Raw genomic sequence first — 23,328 nt, 5'->3', positions numbered from 1 at the left:
AAAAGTCATTGAAAGCTCATGCAATAACTACTCTGCACTATGATCATGGATGTTAAAATACTTACTAAAAGCAACATCTTTGTCGTTTCTGTTGATTTTCTATGACCACGTGTATTAAGATAAGATGCATTTGAGTCTCTCTGAAGGGTTTCAGTTAGTTACTTGGGCCTGCTGCATGTTTAATTATCTATAGCGTCTCTGTCTTCCCATACCGTAGTTTATATTTCTAAACAATGTCACAAAAAAAGGCCCTGTGGGCCATGCATCTCGCGGTCACTTTAACTAAGGTAGAGGCAGCCTACTAGTACTACAATGCTTGATTCGCTTGATACAGCCAGAAAGTACAGTGAATGCGCTCAGTAATCATCACATTCCCGAGAAGCAGATCAACAAAAGCAGAAACTGAGAAAGTGTAATTTGTGTCACTCTACTTCAACGACTCTATGTCCACAGTACCAGACATCTGATGCAGGTACCGATCTGTCATGTGTGGTGGTGACTGTTTACTCTCTTCCGGTTGTCGCTGTCATAATACATGCTTATAGTGGTCTTGCCTAATCCTGTACAAAATGACAAAGTATATGTAATTTTTAAGTCAAATATTTAAATTAAATAGCATACATTCCTGTTTACGGTATTATATCCATAGTTTGTTTTTTTATTTGTGGGAGTGAGAATAATTAAATCATCGTAATTTACTCTCCGTGTACAGGCATATTTGAGGACACCTTCCTACCCAGAGTTTTAGCGTGACCTCTACTGCAGCCATAGGCTGCATTAAACTGCAGTTGAAAATACTTGGGATCGGAGGTTGAATCCATTGATTTTTGACGATGTAACTCCTCTCTGCAAGGTTACGGCGACAGTTGAATAAAAAACCCCTTCATTTTGTGTATAACCACCGCAAAAAGGGCATATGTGCTCCTCGCCGCTTGATTTCCGACTCGCGGTGCTCAGTGTTGTCGGGGTAATAGAGTCCGTTTCAGCTGCACTGCATCAACATGGTGAGTGTAACAGCGAGCACCTGAACTCAACGCTTTCTCTTATTTGCCGCACTTCATTGATAAAACAATCATTGATGACACACACTGTCATGTGAATGTCTACTGCGACGTTGCTGACCCATTTATGTTTTCAGCCAATTTGTTCTGGTGATTGCACTGTACCATTAGCTTAGCTTGCTAGCTAGCGCAGGTACTTGTAGCCGGTCAGTGTAGCTATTTAGCCAGCGGTAGCTAACAGTGAACGCTGTATGCAGTTTTGTGATGTTAATAGTATATAACGGTGACTGTTTTAAGTGGTGTTCACTCACATAGTGTTTGGGAGTACTGGCATTAACTAGTGTAGGGCAGATGCTGAAGGTAAGTTAAATGTACAAGTATGAATCATACCGACAAACAGTTAGCATGTCATTCAGCTGGCAGCAAGATACCTTTAGGTAGAAGTCAAGGTGTGTTTACCTACCTGGCCTGCTCAGTTTGACCTCAGGATGCCCTCAGAGGAACGGAGTTAATCATTTAGTGGTAATGCTCATTTGGTGTAGTTTATTCGTAATGTCACAAGCATTTGCTCAACACTCCGATAGTAACATCTAAGTTCACATAATCATATAAGGGTTTTATAACCTGTCAGGATAAATGTTTGCCTCGTGAATTTACTGAAGGAAATTCATAGACGTTTACTGCAAGCTGCCCTGTGTGCATGTGCCATTACATTTGTGTGTGTGTGTGTGTATACATTCAAAGAATGGACAGTTCTGACTGTGACCATCATAGTCAATTTGTTATAGCACCAAGTAATCCCCAAATAACGCTCTAAAACACAGTTGGTGTCTTGAATCTCTATACAACTGGCAAGTACATCTGACAAAATCAACAGAAAGATGGGATGTAATGTATCAGTTTGGGGTAGCTCCAACATAATCGGGGTGTATTTATTTTTGGGATTTGTTTTGTGAATATTTAGGTGATTTGTCTTATTCTTCACATAATACAACCAAGATGTCCACAATCGGCTTAATATTATCCTCTATTAAAGCAGCTGGGACAGGAGAATAGTGACAACATTTAGAAACTAGCCTGATTACCAGGCAGGAACAGTCTTCAAATCCAACAGGTAGGACATTCAGAGAAGGTATTGGGTGTATGGACATTTCCAGCGCATTGTAGGACCCCCATGGTATACTGTAATATTAGGGGAGGGGATAAATAATAAATGTAGGCTACTGTACAATATATATCACATAAATGACAAACATCCAGGATCTAGTCTCTTATTATCAATATTAGTATCAGGCCCATTTCAATATATACTGTGGCCCATCTCTAACCACAGTTGCATTTTTTTTCTATTAGACATTGTAATTTTAGATGTCCAACACACAATAGTTTTATATAGTAGATTGAAATGCACCTAAGAGTAGTCAAGATGATTGCCAATTCAGGCTTTCAGTGCTTTAGGGTTAGTTTTATGGGCAAAATAGTGAGGTGTTTGAGCTCTTATGGATGGTGGTTATCATTGTAGCTCCCACTCCCCACCCCATACAGATTTCATTTGGTTGTTGTGTGGAGGGGGTCAAGCAGACTGGGCAAGATAAGAGGGTCCATGCTGGCTCAATTTCCCCCAGGCTTGAGATGCTTGCAGGGCCCCCACAGAGGATGGTCAGCATCCACCAAACGAAGGCTGTGTGCTTTTGACCTATATAGCATGACCGTTACTCACACGGAGAATGTCTCGAGTCAGAGAGGTTATGTTTGGTCACGCGTCACAACTTGGTGAGTATAATTGCAAAATTAATGGCACCCACTCTCCCCTCTGTGACTTCAGAAGAGGTATTGACTTTAGCTTTTGGAGCTTACCACATGCTGGGTGACACTGGGGATACCCATAACCAATCCACAATCTAGGTCTAGTGTATAGGTCTGGCCTCATCATTTCCTCTCCTGTCTAGGTGTCAGTCACTTCCACCTCCTACACCTACTGCAGTCTGACATAGGTTTAACCATCACCCGAAATACATATACTATAGTGTTATGCGCAGGGTTGTTATTAGGTTAACCTGTTCAACTATCCTCAGTATGGCCCAAATTCCAATTTCTTGTAAAATATGTGAATAAAGGAGCGTCGCTGCAGAAATGTAGAGTACAATTTTAGGCCAATTTTGAATAAGGCCAATAAAGAAATGACCACTAACTTAAAGGCATTGGATATAGTTTACCCTACAGTTTACGACCTTACCCTACAGTGACTGGATAAAAAGGCAACATGATGGCAATGATTCTGGTCTCTTAAGCCTAAGTGAATATTGATCCAACTGTGCTGTGTTGATATTGAGCTCCTTATGTTGCTAAATCTTTGGGTAACTACCACAGGAGTGCTGGCTGTTCATTTTCCTGGGCACATTTTTAAAAATAGTTACCATTGCATTTGAGATATATATAATTTCAAATTGCATCATCCAACAAGAAACTGTTGATAGATAAAATAACCAAACATTGTAGCATGTGTGTAAATTTGACCGGCACAGAATGGGATATGTAAGACTAATTGGCCCTGGTCACGGTCATGGTGCATCTCTTGTAGTAATGGTATAGACGCATCTCTTCTGGTTGCCAAATCTTGATCACCTCAAGTTGTAGATTGTCTTGTCACGTTCAGTAGAGTAGGGGCGAGTCCCAGTAGGGTTAGGTATGATTTCAGTTTTAACGATTTCCGATTCTACTGATCACAAATCTTGTCACCGGAGGTTGACATTCATCCACTTTCTCTTTGCTCATCTTCCCCTTCATGGCTAAAGTGAAAGGACTTTCTGTATTAGAGGGATGTCTCTGGGGACTTGTATCTAAGAAAAATATATATTGGAATAATTTCTAGACATTCGTTTACCTTAAATATGCAAGGTGAATGTCAGCTAACCTGTATTCTGTACCTGAGTGTGAGATGTTGCTACTGTTAGCGTTAGCTGCATCTGGGGCATCATTGTAGGTGGGAGGCCGCAACACATGAACACAGTGCATTCCTTCAGATTCACACCATGTTGAAGTAAATACTTCGTCATATTGGAGGTGCGTCCTCCCTTGCATAAAATATTCTTACTGCCAGTGTTGCATTTTGCTGTTATCTGTTTTTTTTTGTTTTTTTTTTTTGTGTGAAGCTAAGCCAAACCTTTGAGCGGTCCTCCATGTTCCAGGGATGTAAACAGAAGTACTCTCTTCTCGCATGCTTGATGATGTGACGTTAGGTCCGTGTGGCAGGTCCTGGCAGAGAAGTGAAAATTTTTTGGACTGTGAAATGTTCACTGCAGTTCAACCGGGAGCGCGACTGAAAAAAGTTAGGAACCGATAAGCAGAATTGAAATGCACTTGTCTTAAAAAATCTACGGTTCTTGGAAATTTGGTTCTTGATAACCAATTCAAAGTCCCAGACACTTCAAGATACCATGTTGTTTACCATGATGCCACATGAGTTATTCGGGACATTGGATATGGTCATGTAGTTCATGGTCATGTAGAGTATTTAAACAGGGTGTCCGCGGGGTCTTAAAAAGTCTTAAAAGGTAATAAATCAATTTTGCGAAAATTAAGGCCATTAAAAAGTATTAAAGTCTTGATCGCCATTTAAAAGGGTATTCAATTTTAAAGATATTTTTGTCAATGTGAACATCCTTTTTGTCCAAAGAGTTTGTCTGGTAAAAGTGTGGGTGAACATATTTATTTATATTGCATACCCAAAATTACTAGACAGGCAGAATGTAGCGAGTTGTTATTCTGTGTAACGTTAGGCGCAGGGATCTAGGATCTACCGTGCGAGCCTTTCACTCTCATACGCCCCTAAAAATAGATCCATGCGAACCGGAAAACTGATCTACGAGCACAACCGACCATAACCTTCCACCACGCCGAATCCCCAATGCTAATTGTTCAAAACATGGTCGGACTGATGCCGCGTTCCATTTACCTTGGAAGTGAGAGGTCGGAGCTGGGAATGACGACACACCCGAGTTGACGGCGTTCCAGTTAACAAGTCGGAAAACCTCGCTCGGCCAGCTGTTGTTTACAACTAGCCAGGTTAGCTATTGATACGACGGTTGATTAAAAAAACACATTGTGCGGTATTTATTCACACTAAACACTGTAGCAACACGTCCACAGACAGCTGTTGGACAGCACTTTGTGTACGAACATTTATGAGTCACAAGTACACAGAAGTGCTAATAAACAGTATAAACTACAGCTTTCACCAACTGTTGATACCCCGACAGCCATCTTGGATCACGAAGTCGGGGTAGTGCGGTTCTCCCGACTTCCCGAGTCGGAAATCCTACTTCTGGGGGCGTTCCAGTTGGAAGTTCCAACTGGGAACTCGGAAATTCCGACTTCCCATGTCAAATGGAACGCACCATGAGCTCTGTGGCCACGCGAACAGCCCCGTTACTCAAAAACAAGAGCAAGATGCGCTGTCAGCAGGTGAAGCGATAAGACAGCAGACAACAGGGAAAATATAAGCAGCATATTGGTTTGGCTAACGTTAGGTGGCTATTTAGCTACATCTGTGCCTCTTTATTGAAACACTTTCAACTTTTCAGAAAGCCGTTGCGCTCGTCACTTTTGTGAACAGATTAATCACAGCCTAGATGGAGCAGGATTTTTAAAAAAACATTTGATGTGCTACAGCAAACTTTCCAAATGTTGAACTAATCGTTCTGCCTAAATTGTTGTTGTTGTTATTGTTGTTGTTGTTATTATTATTATTATTGATGAGTTAGTAGCCTACTTAAAATTAAAGTTAGAGACTAACTAACTGTAGAATATTTTTCTTGCACAAAGTTAATGAATAAAAAACAACCCCAAAATGAAACGGCTGTAACTGGAATTAATATTATAATAGTGGTAAGCTATATACTATACTATTATAGACTATAGATTATAATGAATAAAGTAACAACATATAATTAACATATTAATATAAAACTAAAAGTTTACTATTATATTGTACTTTTAATATAATGTTATAATATTATACTAATACACTCATTTGTACTAGATCCTCCTCCAGGTTGTGGATCGAGCCACTGTAGTGGAAAGATTTAGCCAGAGCCAGGATGCCATTGTGCCAATATGTGCTGCTTCTAGCCGCCTCCTCCTCCTGAGAGCAACATGTTCCCCTTGTTCTATTTTACATCTGTTTTACTAAAGTTTACACAAATCAGCTTTAGGATGCAGACAGCAGCTGTTGATCACAAATGTCTGTGCTACACTGTCTACACTACCAACATTATCCATCACTCAGTTTATTCTCTGCACCTTCTGGCCTATTTGAATTATGTTGTATTGATACAATGGTTGATGAAAGTTATCACAAAAAGAGTGTTTAGTTTTACAGTCTCAAAATCTATTTATAGAAAATGTAAGTTAAAGGTGGGCTGTGTGGTTTTTAGTGGCTTCTAGCAGTAAGGTTTCAGATTGCAACAAACAGCATACACTTTACATATTTGTTACTGAAAATAAGTTACAACTATGTCAGGTAGTTATCAACTGGACGGCGTTTGCAGGCAAGCTAACGTTATCTAGTTTGAACCAACTAAAACACAAAATCACAATGTTTCACATGTTTTGCAGTAATGTTGCACACATAAACATCACAGCCTGTGTAAGACAATGGATTTTCACAGGAAATCCTACAAGTCCTTCACATAGAAAGCAGTACGCCTAAACAGACTGTTTTAGGCAACTGAGAAAGTTGGTGAATGTCTGAATTTTTAGGTGAGGTTACAACCTGGTCACGTATAGGCAATAAAATGTTATAAATATGTTTAAATTCCTTTTAAAAACTCCACAATTCCTCTTTTTAAGGTATGAGGCTGACTTAGCCGGTTACAGCTCAAAGTGGCACGGCAGTCTTAAGTTATGTTGAAAAGGTATTGAATTTCACTTCCGGATTTCTGTATATACCCTGTTAAAGTCACGCAAATCAAGGCATGAATGATGATGTTAAGACCTTTGGGAAGGTAATATAAGTATGTTGGTAGCCTAAAAGATTGCCACAGTGTTATTGGGAGGGGTGTACAACTCTGAAGTCTCAAGTTGCAAATTTGTCATATATAAATAGTGGCTTTAAGTAAAATAGAAAAAGAATAATTTCATTGAGGACTCTATTTGCCTAATTTATGTTTTGAAGGTGGCATTTCATGTAGAATGGTTGAATCCATCTAACTTATGCTTTTGTTATTGGCTGCATTATCAATCAGACACCTCACCTAGAGGAAAGAGCCATGTAGTCTTGCATCAGAAATATTCATCCTTATTAACGAGCTTAGCACATTTAGCACAGCTATAGGAAAGGCAGTAGGATATCCATTTCTGGGGACAATGAATATTCATTCCAAATTTCATGACAAGATTTTTGACATCACATCTTGCTTACAGCGGTAGTGTTTTGCTTTTGTCAGTTAAGAGCTAACTCACTGATTATACTGCCAAGGAATTATCCTCAGAAAACCCATAGGCCAGTGTTTCTCAAAGGTGGGTTCGGGGACCCCAGTGGTCCTTGAGAGGGTTCCAGGGGCTCCCCAGCGAAAAGGGGAATCATTTATTTTCACTATAAATCCAAAATTTGGTCATGGGTTTTATACTCTCTGTAATAAAACATCTAAAAGTAAAAATTCTATAAGATGGGGGATCTGATGCTTTACCAGCATTTATGCTTTTGGCTTATGCTAAATTCCACATATGGACATGTTTATGCTGCTAGATGGTATATCATAAATATTCAAAGCCTGTCATAACAAGTTGGCCTATTCACTAGCCCTCTGCACTGCAATCTTGAAAGGTTTGTTGGGACAACATCTTCTGTTTATGTACATGTTTTCATTTCACACTTGCTTTGGCAATATAAGCATCTGTTTCCTGCGCCATTGAAGCCCCATTGAATTTAATCTGTGGTCCCTATTGGAAAAACATGAAGGAGTTTGTCTGTAGAGGGCACATTTAAATAATTGTATTGATCATTTGCAGTAATATGATTTTGGACTTCATTCATTTGAAACACTTATATAGTTGGGAGATATGCTTCAGCCTTTATCAGTCTATATAAACCTATATTTCATATGTGTAACTGTTTTATGGCATGTATAATTGCTATTTAAATGTGATTTTAAATCCCCGTCCTATTTCCACAGGGTGTGATCGGTGTGCAGCTGGTGGTTACCATGGTAATGGCCAGTGTAATTCAGAAAATCATACCTCATTATTCCTTCGCAAGATGGCTACTCTGCAGTGGCAGGTAATGTAGTCCTGTACATGCTGTTTCAGATTGTTTCTCTAAATGTGTCATTTCTTCAGTGTGCTTGCCTTCTGAGAAGTTTATTTCATAAAGAGTCCACAACAATGGGGATCAAAATGTTTACTCAGACAGCAGAGGGTTTGGATAGAAGAAGAAAAAGAATCATTAAATCATATAGCAAAGACAAAAGGGTATTCAAATATTGGGATGACCCGAGAGGACGATGCACAAAAACAAAGTGCCCGCCTCATTTTCTTTAATTAGTGCCACATATGTTTTTCAGTAAACAGCTTCTTGGAACATATTTAATAATTAATTATTTTTTCTTTTCAGGCCACAGTTGAAGCATTTTATTTATTTATTTATTTTTGCTTTTGCCCTAAGCAGAATGCCTGGAGTGTCCCTCCAGAATATTTTGTAATTCATTTTCCATAATAAATAAATGTACAAGGGAAAAACAAGCTGTGCTACATCTATCCTCCTCTACCACTCAGTGCTGCTCAAGATGCTCTGACAAGAAGGTTTCTAAAGTTAAGGAATATGTCTGAAATCTTCAAAAGAATGCTCTATTTCAAGCTCAGTCCTTAAGGAGAGATAACCTTGCTGTTTTAAAGCCTCTCACAAATGCTTTCTAGATGTGTATCAGAGTCACTGATGTAAAGTAAAGCTTTGAGAATTGTCTGTTTTGTTGTTTGGGAATTAATCATAAAGCTCAGTTGTTTCAAATTTAGGCTTTTGTTTGTCCTGTTCATAGAATCAAGTCTTAATGTCACTGCTTTGAAGAGCATTTTTCAATCTGATTTTTTTTAATGTTTTTTAAGGAGTGATGCAAATGCATTTTAAGCTTTTAACAGGAAGTGAGTTATGATTTATGATCTGTTTACACCAAACACGAAGCAGTTTTTAGACGCCATGTTTACATGCAAAGTCAATGCAAAAAGAGTAGATGCGAATTCTCTTAATGTGGTATGAACACTGCGATGCGAATTTCCGTTGCAAGTAAGTATAATAACTACATCATGATGCCAATTTGTAAAAAGTCTGAATTCATGCTTGTAGGTCTGTCCACAAGACAACAAGCAAACAACTTTTAATTTCAGGCTAATTACAGTTGTCGGCATCGCCGCGGCTCGCTGTTGCAAACAATTTGATAAGCGGAAGTGAAGATAAATCCGCATTTCCCCGCCTCCCAACAGCTGTCTGTTGGTGAGCAGCGGCTCTGTCCCTCCGCTCTATATGGACCTCCCTACTCTCTGCAAAGCCTCGCAATACGTGCAAAGATTTTACTAAATTGAATATTTTCAACAAAATTTGCTTAGCATTTTGACGTGAAGACACCATGAAAGTGAACAGACAGTGATGATGCAATATATCTCTTTAGTCCAAATCATGTAACATACTCTTTCCATGCTTCTGTACTTGTGTTTCATGCTGGTATGTCTTAATAATAACATATTAGGACAATAAATCTAGCTTTAGTCTGTCAGGTTTTTTTCCCCTCATCCACAGCTTTTGAAATATCTGCTTTATTGTGTCCTTTTTCTTACTCCTCTGTCCATGTCTGAACCTGATTCCACATCCCTCTCCTTTTCTTTGTTCACAGTCTGCGGTGGTATCAGCACCCTACGGAAGATGAGTTGAGGAGCTTAGCTGGGAAACAAAAAGGACAGAAGAGGAAAGACAGGTAGGAAGGGAAGGGTGGGCTGGAATGAAGAGGGGCTATTGTTTGGGAGTTGGGGAAATGCAGTGACACAGAGGAGGTACGAAAGGCACGCCTTTCATCAGAGAGGAAAGAAAAGATGAGAAGCAGACATTGAGATGGATGGAGACCACAGGCTTGTCGGCAAACAGATGAAGCTGATGTGTTTATGTGGCTCATTTAAGGCCCATTTGAAGTAAGGAGACAGAAGTCTGTTTTTGTTGTTTTGTTCCTTTATGGCTCTTCATCGAGGCTCAGAGCAACTCTGCTTAGAAGTGGCCCTGTCTAGTGGATGTGAAGAAAGTTGGTCCTGGTTTTATTTTTATTTTTTTTTATTTTTTTCGGGAGCCATTACTATTTAGGCTATTTTAGTGGATGACAGATAAAAAGGATTGCATCCTCTCTCAAATCAAAGTTTCCCAAACGCCATTATCTATCAAAGTGGTCAGATGTCAAGCTTTGATTGTGGAAAATGATGTCCTTCAAAACATACTTTGCATTTTTTTTTTTTTTTAAATAAAATAAACTACTATTAGATTTGGAAGAAAGTTGAACCATATGTTTAACACGTGGATTTAGTGCCATTTCCTTTTGTACCCTCCTTTTTCTTTTTTCTTTTTTTAAACATGAATTTAAATTAAAAGTCACAACTAAAAGTTAATCCTTACTGTTCCTCGTGGTGTCCAGCTCCTAACTTAAGGCAGAGGTTTGTTGTGCAGTCCTTTCTCTAACCCTGTATGAGGCAGGTCAGGGCTCTCTAGCACCACATGTTCAGTAATCCCTTGAAGAAAAAGATGGGCCGCTTTCCTTTTGCCAGCTCGTGCCATGCAGCTCCGTTCCCTTTTGTTAACAGTCTGACTCCCTCAGTCAGGGGTAAAGCTGAGCCCCTCTGAGATGAAATCTGGCCAGGGCATGTTTGGCCCAAGAGTCTTACAGTGGCATTGTCCTGCGAATCCAGTGCACACACAGGGCTGAACAAACAAAGCCCAGAACTGCAGAGGCCCACCAGATAGTTCTTCAAGCCTAAAGAACAGCTCCCCATTCGCCTGCTGTTAGTGATTTAGCACTGCCTATGTATTGGCCCTCTTGGCCCAGAAGAGTTCAGTAGTAATAAAAGTAACTATACCTCTGCCAACTATTAAATTTAGATGTCATAGCTACAGTGAATTTGAGGGTTTTACTATTGTAATGACTATTTGGGAACCCAGTTGTGTAAAAGGAAAGATGTCTGCTAGAACAGAACCCACTAAAAGAATCTCATTTCAGCATAGTGATGTGTTTTATAGTTTGTATCTCTTCACAGAATAAAAAAATATCAATGGTCTAAAATGCGGTTTACTTTTTTTGCATTTTGGATTTGCTTGTTTCTATTATCCTGACCGTAGTTGTGTTTTTTGCTGCTCTTTCCTCTTCTCGCCCTAGGAAGTACAACGGTCATATAGACAGTAAGCCGCTAACCGTCCCCAAGGACATCGACTTACAGCTGGAGACGAAATGCATCACAGAAGTCGACACGTTAGGTATAACAGAACACATGTCTAATAAAGAACGTTTAGTCGTAACCTTTCAGCAACACACTCTTAACATCTGTATATACTGTGCTGTATTTTATTATTGAATATTTTGATTTAATTATATTCTTTATCCCCCCCCCCAGCATTGCACTACTTCCCAGAGTTCCAGTGGCTGGTGGATTTCACTGTAGCGGCAACTGTGGTCTATCTCATAACAGAACTCTACTATAATGTGGCTCAGCCCTCAGGAGAGATGAACATCAGTGTGGTTTGGTGCCTGCTAGTACTCACTTTTGTCATGTATCCTTACATAAGTCACTCTTGACATCTTTTGTTAGCTGTGTTTTTTTTAATATCGGAGTGTTAAATCTCGTCACTGTTAAATTGGCAACACATTTATATGCTTTACTTTACGTCTGTAGGCGGGATGCGTTTTCAATGGACTCTGCTCTGTACTCACACATTTCCATTAATTTCACGTTACGTTCCTCACTTCCGTCCTACATATGTTGTGGGTTTACATCTCTTTGTCTATGAGAGACCAAATCATTCCAGCTTGATTGTGTGGATGCAGCAGTGGTGGAGATGGACTTTAAAGTGACTGCCAAAGCTGCTCCTAGCTTGACTGCCAGCACCTTTTAATGCTCCACAGCTACCTGCTATTTTGCTACGCTGAATGATGGTTAAATAATATGCATTATCCTTGCCACCAACCACAGGGATCAATCTTTCCAGTGCTCCTGGTCGAGCCCGGTCAGATGGTGTGTCATTTCCTGCGTATGTTGGAGATTGGAGGCCCAATTTTCACAGCCCAACAGACTGACATGCTCGGGGGGGGGAAGGACAGACTGGGGAACAGATGAAATGGGACGATGAAGATGAGGGAATATGTTGGCTCAATATATGTGTTAATGGAACACTTGATTTCAGTTTTCCTATTTCAGCTCTGATCATATGTTTAAGACTCTCTGCCTGGAGATCAGCTCTGCTGCCTCACCCTTCACCGATAAGTCTTCATGTATCTGCAGATAATAGTACCTTGCTTCCTCCCCTTGTTTACCGAAATTTATAAAAGTGGCTGCATTTCCTCACCTTTAGCTAATGTTGACAGGCCAGCTCTGCAGTATTTTAGTTTTAGCCCACAACGTGATAGCTCAAACATAACTATTTCTCTCTTCAGCCTCATGCTGGCTCGGACTTGTCTAGTGAGTGTTTATACAGCTGTCTTCACATTACTGAACGGGGGGGGGGACTTCATTGGATTGAATACCATTATTGAAATGGACTAAACTGGAGTGAAAATTTTGCATGTTTCAAAAACCAAGAGTTTAATCTCCGTGGTGAGCATAGTTCGCTTTTAGAAACATGCTCTGTCCTTAGCTTTTCAGTGTTGACTGGGGCAGAGTAAAATACTATTACAACCGCAATGACACGCACTGGTGCCAAAGACCCACACATTATGAGCCCACACATGCCGGGTAGCAAGGTTTGTGTGGCATTAAGGGGTAGAGGATTCACACGAAACCTGTTCAAGGCATTGAAAGTAAACGAGCAACGCAGTTTGGGTCGGTTTTATGTGCCAGTGTTCTCCTGGGGATTGTTTTCCTTGACTGTCCTCACAGTAAAAGTCTTTTCTCTCTAACGGCCCACTACTTCAAGCTGGAGGAAGGAGGCGAGCGTTCACTCTGCATTACTTTTGCTTTCTTCTTCTTTGTCAAAGCCATGGCCATTCTCATCGTCACTGAAAACTACCTGGAGTTTGGTCTGGAGACAGGTGAGTTTCTCACAAATGACCCTGTTGGTAACAACCAGATTTTATTACTGTTTGCTCCAGTGAGTGAGTCACTGTCAAACGTTTCTTCATTTTTAGGTTTTGCAAACTTCTCTGACAGTGCTCTACAGTTTCTGGAGCACCAGGGCTTAGAGTCCCAGTAAGTGCAAAATCAGTATTCTCTTAGTATCATTTTCGTTTTCTCTGCCTTCATGAATTCTTTATGACTCATGAAACTACAGGAGTATCTTAACTATGTGTTTTCTCTTTCACAGGGGTCCCATATCTAAGCTCACCTTCAAGCTGATCTTGGCCCTGCTGTGCTCCCTGATTGGAGCATTTCTAACTTTCCCTGGTCTACGATTGGCCCAGATGCACCTAGATGCACTCAATCTCACCACAGCCAAATTTACACAGTGAGTCCACTACATTAATTGTCTTCACTTCTGCGCTCACTCATGTATTTTTCATTGAATACATTTGATGCCTTTCTTATCCTTAATAATAAGGATGTAAAAGGTGGAAAGTCATGGCAGTCGTCGTTGAAACACAACCTTTAAGATCACTAGCTGGTCACGAAAAAATAAATATGCTTCTTTTTTTTACTTTTGCTAGTTGTACCATGTTTTGTAGCTGCCTTAATGGTCATTTTTTCCTATTGTTATCCTTACTCATTTTCTCGACAGTGATGTTTTAAGTGAAAGCAAATAACTTTCATGTCACCTTATGTAAATGAGTCAATGGTGAATTGGAACATGCATGTTTTTGATGATAATAGGGAAATAAAGCTTTAGAATAGTCTGCTGTATCTGTGGCTCTAGGCTTAATTAATACAGTATGTGCTCGAATTGTATCAAACTGTCCCCTCTTGGAGTAAGAAGAAACAGCCAACTATACTGCAGTTATATTTGTCTCCTACTATTCAGTGTGTCGGGTACGATAGGGCACCCTGTGAGTCAGATGAAGACTTCCTCAGTTGGGGCAGATTTCTATTTCAGAACTCACTGGGTAGCATGTCTACGACCATGATAGGGGGTGCAGAGCTGGGAGCACGTCGCATCCAGATAATCCACTTTGGCATAGCAGACTCTTCAAAATGGCCTCCTCTTCCTTTCCCGCTCTTAACTGTCATGAGCTTACATCCTCAGACCCTGTCACTAGCAGGGATTATCTCCGAGCCCTTCAAAATCTGTGCCTTGGTTATCTTCTCACCCCTCTGAGGGAAAGTTGCATTGATTATTTTTCACTATATTAATGTCAAATTATGATTAAAAAGTGAGGATTTCAGCGAGCTATTTGTTTGTTTGTATTTTCTCAAATACATTGGAGTTGGTTATGGTTCTCGACAATTATACCTATATTTATCAGTCACTCTTTGGGTTTCCTTCAGTGGTCAGACTTTTTTTTTTAATTATCAAAGGTTATCTGAGACACTGGAAATGACGCTGGAAAGGAGGACAACCTGTTGGATGTTTATTAGCATCTAGCATTATTATTGGTTCAGCTGTTCATTTCTCCCTTTTTCTACAGGACTCTGCTTCATATCAACTTCCTGGCCCCTCTTATCATGGTCCTGCTGTGGGTGAAGCCCATTACCAAGGACTACATAATGAATCCCACTCTGGGAAAGGAGAGTGTGCCTTTGTAAGTAAAAGTAATTAAGTAGCTCCAACAGTCGTTTTTAAATGTCTGATCCAGATGTACAGGTCACTGCAAGTTCTGTTGCCAATTTGATTAGGCAAGGCAAGTTTATTTGTATAGCACATTTCAACAACAAGGTAATTCAAAGTGCTTTACATTAAATATAAAAGCAACATAGGAAAATATAAAGTTTTAAAAGTTAAATAGAAAATAAAAACAGGCAGGTCTCTCACCTTTGCTTATTTTACTCCTTTGATTCCCCATGTCCCACTCTATCCAGCCCTTTTTTTTTTTACACATAGGGACTCTAACTCTAATGCAGCATTCAGACCAACCGCGAATTTTCTCCTCGTGACGCTTTCCTCGTGTGAGTACATTCGCTGCAAGTGTTCACACTCAACACGAGAAGGCGTTTTTAACGCGACAACGTGAATAAACACAACTCGCCATTACTGCAACTGTATGAACCCAAAGTAAACATTTTGCTGTGATTAAATAGCAATAAACAGATTAAACTGATGCGAAATAACTACAACATTATGCAGATTTGTTAAACATATGAATTCATGCTTTGTCAGGTCTGTCAGCAAGACAGCAGGACAACGACTTCTGAAATGTTTGTTTTCTGAATGAAGTTCGGATCGATCAGGGCTATTCTATGCTAACTTGGTCACAGTAAAGTACAATGATATCTGGAATAAAGTTACAGACACATGTTTTCTGAATTCACAAAGTAGTTCAACCTCCCCTCTTTCTTTTCTCCAAGTAATGTCCAGTTTTTATATAAATTTTCTGTTTTTTATATAAATATGAAGACTTCTATATCTCTTCCCAGAAGGCAGCAGGGTGAACAGGCTGTGGCTGGGTGGGTACTGTCCTTTAGTATCCTTTGGGCTCTGCATAGGCACCTCACCTCACAGATATCACTGATGTTCGGGAGATGGGTACCTATGATCTTCATTAGTAGGCTTTAGCTTCTTTCTTTGACGTCTGTTTGACAGCCTAAAAACAACCTTCAAATGCACAGTGGAACTGCCAAACTGTTCTGAGATCACTTTTTCCAAAAATGAGATAATATTTCTCCAGAGACTGCAGTAATAGACTGTGGTAGCGTTGTGATAAAAGTCCAACAGGTCCGACAGTTTGTCGGCCTTAGCAACATGAAGTAAGGGGGGCATGGCTTAGCGAAGGGTCAATTGAGCATGGACAATGAGGCCAATAGTAGAATGCTTTGTAGCTCATGTGTGAGGTTGCCTAAACATTTCTTGAAAATGAGTGTGCTGAAGGTGTATGTACTCGCAGCATTTGTTGATGGATCTGTACTTGGTAGGCAAGCCGGTTGGACTCCCTTGATATCGAGCGAGCTAATTACCTGCCATTCAAACAAGAGGGATGGGACAACATTGCAAAGCTGTAAAAATGAAAGTAATTGTGCCTTTTGTGCTGGAAAATGGATGTAAACAATGCAAGAGCAGTTATGAAAATGGAATTTACAACAGTTCAATGAGATAACAAATGTATTCAGCTCGTAGATGAAGTGACAATACACACACGTTGTCTACTTGGGTTAAAATTAGACGGTAAACAAATTGAGTCATACCTCAGGGAATGCTCTTTATTGTATCTCAACTGCTGTCATTTGTTAGCTGGTTATTCATTCTAAGATAACATCTTTCATTTGTTGCAAGTTTGTATTCTGTCATGTGTCAAACTTTTTTTTCTGCTGCTGTCAGTGACTGTGATACCATCAAGGTCAAACACGATTAAGTCTGATTCCCCCCTTTTCACCTTTTTTAACTCTCAATTTCACCCTCTTTGACTTTTTCGTCTGAGTTGTTTATGACTCCTTTGCTCTTATTATCTTTCCTATCTGTCTCATTGTCTCTGCCTACCATCCGAATGATAGAGCAGATGCATGATGTGTTGAGTTTGCGGGCCAGAAAAAAGCTGTCATCCCTACATCATCTCCCCTCTCTTACTCACTCCTGTCTTTCTATTAATATCAGGATGACTGAGCAGACGTATGATACGTTACGGTTATGGGCCATCATACTGATGTGTATGCTCCGGCTCGCTATGATGAGACATCATTTGCAGGCCTACCTCAACCTGGCCCAGAAGGGTGTGGACCAGATGAAGAAGGAGGCTGGACGGATAAGTACCGTTGACCTGCAGAAGATGGTGAAAAAGATAAAAGATATGATAATCATTATTATACACTGCTCAAAAAAAATAAAGGGAACACTAAAATAACACATCCTAGATCTGAATGAATGAAATAATCTCATTAAATACTCCTTTCTTTACATAGTTGAATGTCCTGACAACAAAATCACACAAAAATTATCAATAGAAATCAAATTTATCAACCCATGGAGGTCTGGATTTGGAGTCGCACTCAAAATCAAAGTGGAAAACCACACTACAGGCCGATCCAACTTTGATGTAATGTCCTTAAAACAAGTCAAAATGAGGCTCAGTAGTGTGTGTGGCCTCCACGTGCCTGTATGACCTTCCTACAACGCCTGGGCATGCTCCTGATGAGGTGGCGGATGGTCTTCTGATGGATCTCCTCCCAGACCTGGACTAAAGCATCCGCCAAATCCTGGACAGTCTGTGGTGCAACGTGGCGTTGGTGTATGGAGCGAGACATGATGTCCCAGATGTGCTCAATTGGGTTCAGGTCTGGGGAACGGGCGGGCCAGTCCATAGCATCAATGCCTTCCTCTTGCAGGAACTGCTGACACACTCCAGCCACATGAGGTCTAGCATTGTCTTGCATTAGGAGGAACCCAGGGCCAACCGCACCAGCATATGGTCTCACAAAGGGGTCTGAGGATCTCATCTCGGTACCAGACACAGCAAACCTTCTTGCCACAGCTCGCATTGATGTGCCATCCTGGATGAGCTGCACTACCTGAGCCACTTGTGTGGGTTGTAGACTCCGTCTCATGCTACCACTAGAGTGAAAGCACCGCCAGCATTCAAAAGTGACTAAAACATCAGCCAGGAAGCATAGGAACTGAGAAGTGGTCTGTGGTCACCACCTGCAGAACCACTCCTATATTGGGGGTGTCTTGCTAATTGCCTATAATTTCCACCTGTTGTCTATTCCATTTGCACAACAGCATGTGAAATTGATTGTCAATCAGTGTTGCTTCCTAAGTGGACAGTTTGATTTTACAGGAGTGTGATTGACTTGGAGTTACATTGTGTTGTTTAAGTGTTCCCTTTATTTTTTTTGAGCAGTGTAGTATTCTGCATCAGTTTTAAAAACATAAAATCACAAGTTATATCCCACTTACACATGGCGTACTGTTGGAAGGGATTAAAAGGCAGAGCAATGTTAAGATCAGTAATTCCGTAGTAACCACTTAGATGGAGCTACCTAGGTGAAGAAATTTAGGAGTGAGCCATTTTCCCTTTTATTAAAAGCAAATGGACACATTTAGGGTCCTGTCTTTGTGCATTAAGGAACAGAGCACAAAACTCTGTGCATCTGCGCACAGGACATGCATTATGCAGGAGGCATGCAGCCCACCTGTGGTGCGCTTGGAAATTGGATACATTATCAGTGAGTGTGTTTTAAGGCTGGCATCAGTTGTGGGCAAACACATCAGCTCCTATCATTCCCTTTTTTAAAAGCTCTCCCCAACATCTCCTAAGTTACAACTTGTATTCTTGTTCGGGATGTGCACAGACGCAAGTGTTGATATACATGAGCACAGACTAGAAAATATGGCACTACAGTTACACGTATGATGTCACGAGTTTCTTATATTTAGCTGAATTTCATGTCTAGACTTGGTGAAAGAGTTGTGGTCTAACAGATGGATTGTGAAAGAAAATGTCCGGTCTTTAATTATGAGTGATCACATTCAATATATTTAATCACATGTACGACTTCAGATACTAAGTTCAATTTCAGCAACATGTTTATTTTTGCTAATGTGATTATTTATATGAACTGACACATCAGTAAAAATGTCATTTGTCTAATAACATAACATTATTAAAACTGATAGTGGTCACTAGGCTGTGTCCCTACGTTAGAGAATGTTTGAGGAGATTGTTTCAGAGAAATAAAAAGCAGCTATTAGTTTGGTGTTAATAAAACTCCCAGGTCTTAAAAGAAGCTTTATTGAACAATTTGTGTAAAAGCCCATAGTAATTGACTTCTTCTCCAATTTCTCACAGGTTGCACGTGTTTTTTACTACTTGTGTGTAATTGCACTACAGTATGTTGCACCGCTGGTGATGCTGTTGCATACAACTTTGCTGCTAAAAACCTTAGGTGAGTCATGCACTGCTCGATGACTTTCCAGTTTAGAATATGTCTCATCTTTCTAAAAGTTGAAGCTATCTTTTTTCTTTTGCCTTATTTAATAACAGGTGGACACTCCTGGTGGGTCTATCCTGAAGAAGACCTGCCTTGTACCCATGAAATGAACTCTGACTCTGTGATGGGGGCAGCCCCAACGCCAGCTTCAGTGGTAGAAACAGGAGCCCGGGCGTCAGTAGCCCAGCTGTCAGTGGCCCTGGGAGGCTTGCGGACTGTCTTCAGCCCCTTGCTGTTCCGGGGCCTCTTTTCCTTCTTTACTTGGTGGATTGCTGCCTGCCTCTTCTCCACCTCTCTTTTTGGCCTCTTCTACCATCAGTATCTCATGGCGGCATAGCGTTGCAAACCCAGCAGTTCGACTTGATCAGAAAGGACTGAGTGGGGGTAACAGAAGCATATTCTGCTCCATGACTCTCAATCACTCACTCCCTCCCTCCCTCCAACCACGTCACAATGACTGACCATATCGTTAGAGCTCCTGGTTCAACTTCCAGTGCTTCCTCCACAGATGACTCTGTGAACTCTTGTCATTGTTTTTACTACTACTACAACTACCTTTTTAATTTGGAGAGAAAGATTTATAAACCTTAAAAACAGATTGACTAAAGTATGAGTTTGAAGAATAGTAATCCGTGTTAGTGGTGTGTTGGCATAGTAATGACAATTCGGTCCAGTTTGCTGTATGAAATTTGAATGACATGAGGTGAAAGACTATCTCAGAGGCTCATTACAATTTATTTTACATGGTGAAACATAGTGTGGCCCTTCTGCTCAGCTCCACCAGTTTTAGAGAAGCCAGTGAGGAGAGTTTAATGTTAATGCACCTGATCACAAGAGTTTCATCCATCAACATCTTCAGGTTCATGATGTCTTTTATTTTAGAAAGCTCAAAGGGTAGCTTCTTGAGACTTCATGCATGTCAATAGGAGTCAGATTTCAGACTGTTGTCCTCCTGTTTAAATTTCCTCTGTCTTCAGTGGTCACTAAGGCTCCTTTTAAACTAGTATTGACAATGAATTACATCACACTTATCCAGGTAAAACTTCTGGGGTTGCTCTGCATGACTGCATACATGCTGTTAGGTTTAAGTATGTATGTGCATGGCCTTGACATTACTGTAAGAGTCATGCAACAGCCTATATTCCAGTTTGTATCACAGTCCCTGATGGATCCAATTTCACACAGTGATACATACATGAAGCTACATTTAGCTTCATATAATATCATGGATGCTAATGTGTGACTTCATATTAGCCTAAAATCACACTAACTAATTTTTTCCTTGTATAACACTGACAACTGTTATACGTGTGCCCATGTTTGTCTTGTGATCAAACCTTAAAAATATGTGTATTCAAACAAGATAGCTTGTTTCACTTATAGGTCTAAATTCCGTTGACCACGGACCACAGACGAGTCTGAGAGAGTCTTAAAATTTCGTAGCAAGGACCAATGTGTCACTGTTTGTTAGAAGAGCATGTGGGGCTGCCTATGGATATTGCCAGAATATCTGGTTGGGTATAGCTGTGGGCTCACCAGAGTTGGAGAGTGGACAACTGCAGAAGAGTTGAGGAGGAAGAGGAGATGCTAAACACGTGGGTAGACATCTTATTGACTTGAAGCTGTTGTATTTAAAATGTGTGCAGTTGAACTTGCCATAAACATCACACTGCCATAGAGGACAAACTTGTGTTTTTAAATGAAAGGCGTTCCAACAGATTTGTGATGTTCAATTTGCATTGTAACCTCCCTGGTTTTAACTGAGCCATTTTAGAAGCAATGAGAGAATTTGAGTGTTGGGGGGGGGGGTTGCGCGGTAGTGATTATTTTAAAGGCAGGACCGCACTGAGGGCTCAGTCAAGATATGTGCTTGTGTCCATGTGTCTGTCTGTATGTACAGGATCTCTGCTGTAGGTCAGCTGTAACCTGAAAGGGCATTGTGATGAGGAGATGATTTCAACAACTGTTGATAAGCTACCACCATGTTCTGCTTTCCTTTTTACCCATCTATAACAATCTATTGTTTTTATTTAATTTTTTTGTAATGGATCAAATAGTTGGTTTTTTTTTTCAATGGTGCCAAGTGAGTATGTTCCCCTGTCCCAATGTCTGTAGATTTGGTGTCTGCTAGTGTTTGAAATTGCAACTCTGTGGCCTTCTGTTTTTTGTAGTTCCATCTTGATTAGGAGGGAATCACAAGCTCTGGTTCACAACAGGATATAACGGTATTTACAGTGTATTCGCATACTGTAGTTTTGGTGGGTAAATGTACGCACAAACAGTCATTGTGCTGATAAAGCACTGGGCCAATGATTGTCCACTCTATTCAGGAATGTAGGGTACATGGTGCGAGATCAATTACAGATCACACAATCCTGTGATTCCCTGGCATTTCATGTTGTCATTACATTTAATATATCATACAGCTGTAATTTCTGAATTCCAGCACTGTTTTTTGTTCAGGACACATTTTACAGAGTCGAGCAGCACCATATCACATTTGTAAGCTCCTGATGTTGAAGGTCTTAGCTCAGTTTTTGTCTGTTTTTAAATGATGGGGAATATGCACATAATGAATGTATCAGTCCTGCCTAATTTCTAGATTGTTTTCATGAACATAATTTGTGTGGTTAATTGATTTAACATCCCCCACCCCCTGCACTTCCTTACCTTTTTAATTATCTACTACCACCTGTTAAATCTACCTTTAAATCTAAATCTAATTTGTCCTAATGACTATTGTTATTGATTGATCTTTTGGTTTTGTATTTATTACATGTTGAGGCCTGTAAACATTTCTAATTTAACAGCAAAACACTTCATTTGTTATTGGAGTACATGAAGACTTCAAGTCAGTTTTGAAATTCTTTGACAAATCAGTTACAGATTACTTCTTGTTAATGGTCTGGTCTAAGAAGTTGGTATACTTTCAGAATTCAGTGGCCTGATGAGGCATTGTTTCTTCTGTTTGTTAACGCTGAAAGTGTTTTTATTATTCATTGTTGGGTTCACAAAGTAAATTACACACATTGTTGTCATGTATTTATTTCTGCTTAGATTTTGTCTTAAATAAATTATGTTCTTTTTATCTTTATGCTTAATTGGCTCGACTTCCTAACAGGTACATTTACAAAACTGTAGATGCGTTTGGCACTTTAGGTATGTGTATGTTGTATAGTCTTCTGGTAAATTCAAAGCAATTTCTAGAAGCATATGTTTTTAGTGTTGAAAGAAGTGCTCATAATTGTGTCAGCTTATAGCCCTAGGAAGTAGAAATATCACATGGGTTTCTTGGTCACTGTCATTCAGTGCTGCAGATGACCAAAGAGAAAAGCTGAATTAATAACTTTGAGTTTTGTAAGTCAATAAACCACAATGACAGCAAGTCACTATTGCTATTGGCCCATATAAGAGAATGACCAACAACTTCAGATATCATGCCTCACCAAAGACTCGTTTTTAAAATTGTTGGTTTGTTGTCTCGGTCTGTCGCTCTTTGTTGAATCTCTCTCTCCTTTCTTCCAAATCATGCCAACAGGAGTAAAAGTTCTTGAAATATGATTGAAAACAAAAAGTACATTTTTGGAGTGCTGTGTTTTAAATTGTTCTCTTGTTTTAGCTAGTTCTGTACTAAAACACATGGAAACATCCAACAGGCAAATATGAGTTTTATTTTTACAGGAATGAAGACGATTTGGCTGATTCGAAACAGAGTCAGAGTGTGGAACACTGTTAAATAATAAATAATGTAAAGTGGTCTTTTATGTATCTTTTTTGGCTTTTACTGCAAAGCTGCATTTTATGTCCTTGTGATGGAATTCGTACTTGAAGGAAACTATGGCATTCCCTACTTCAGTTCACATGTTGGACCCCACAAAACAGTTCCACACAGATCCTTAGTGCTTTATTCCGTACATTAAGGTCCTCTTTCAAGCTTTTCTCTGCATTTACAGTGGCCCCTTTATGGGTCTTCAAGGTCTCAGGCAAGATTTGAAATTGTATCTTTCTTCTCTTTTTTTTTTTTTTTTTTTTTTTACTGGTCATAATAGACTGAATGATGGTGCTCAATAAGATTGTAGTTGTG

General features: G+C 39.9%; 1 protein-coding gene across 1 annotated transcript; it reads left to right on the top strand.

Moving 5' to 3' along the window:
• Positions 1 to 754: 754 nt before the first annotated feature.
• On the top strand, positions 755 to 23,002 carry tmem161b (transmembrane protein 161B). The gene is made up of 12 exons (XM_038703666.1): positions 755 to 1,004; positions 8,177 to 8,280; positions 9,884 to 9,964; positions 11,402 to 11,499; positions 11,637 to 11,793; positions 13,116 to 13,267; positions 13,364 to 13,424; positions 13,540 to 13,680; positions 14,795 to 14,908; positions 16,912 to 17,086; positions 19,103 to 19,199; positions 19,298 to 23,002. The coding sequence occupies exons 1-12, from the start codon at positions 1,002 to 1,004 to the stop codon at positions 19,579 to 19,581; spliced, it is 1,467 nt and encodes a 488-aa protein (XP_038559594.1). The 5' UTR covers positions 755 to 1,001; the 3' UTR covers positions 19,582 to 23,002.
• Positions 23,003 to 23,328: the final 326 nt, after the last annotated feature.

Source organism: Micropterus salmoides, unplaced genomic scaffold (genome assembly GCF_014851395.1).
Source record: "Micropterus salmoides isolate LMB-PRFRI ecotype aquatic unplaced genomic scaffold, ASM1485139v1 Ms_hic_scaffold_7, whole genome shotgun sequence".
Lineage (NCBI taxonomy): Eukaryota > Metazoa > Chordata > Actinopteri > Centrarchiformes > Centrarchidae > Micropterus > Micropterus salmoides.
Note: the sequence above shows the minus strand (reverse complement) of the source record. Positions and strands in the feature narration are given on the sequence as shown.

What these genes read in the sequence shown, in the direction of transcription:
- tmem161b (XM_038703666.1), top strand. An exon ending in ACCACAGCCAAATTTACACA is followed by an intron (nt 13,681 to 14,794) that starts GTGAGTCCACTA and finishes CTTTTTCTACAG; the next exon opens with GACTCTGCTTCATATCAACT. An exon ending in GGAAAGGAGAGTGTGCCTTT is followed by an intron (nt 14,909 to 16,911) that starts GTAAGTAAAAGT and finishes TATTAATATCAG; the next exon opens with GATGACTGAGCAGACGTATG.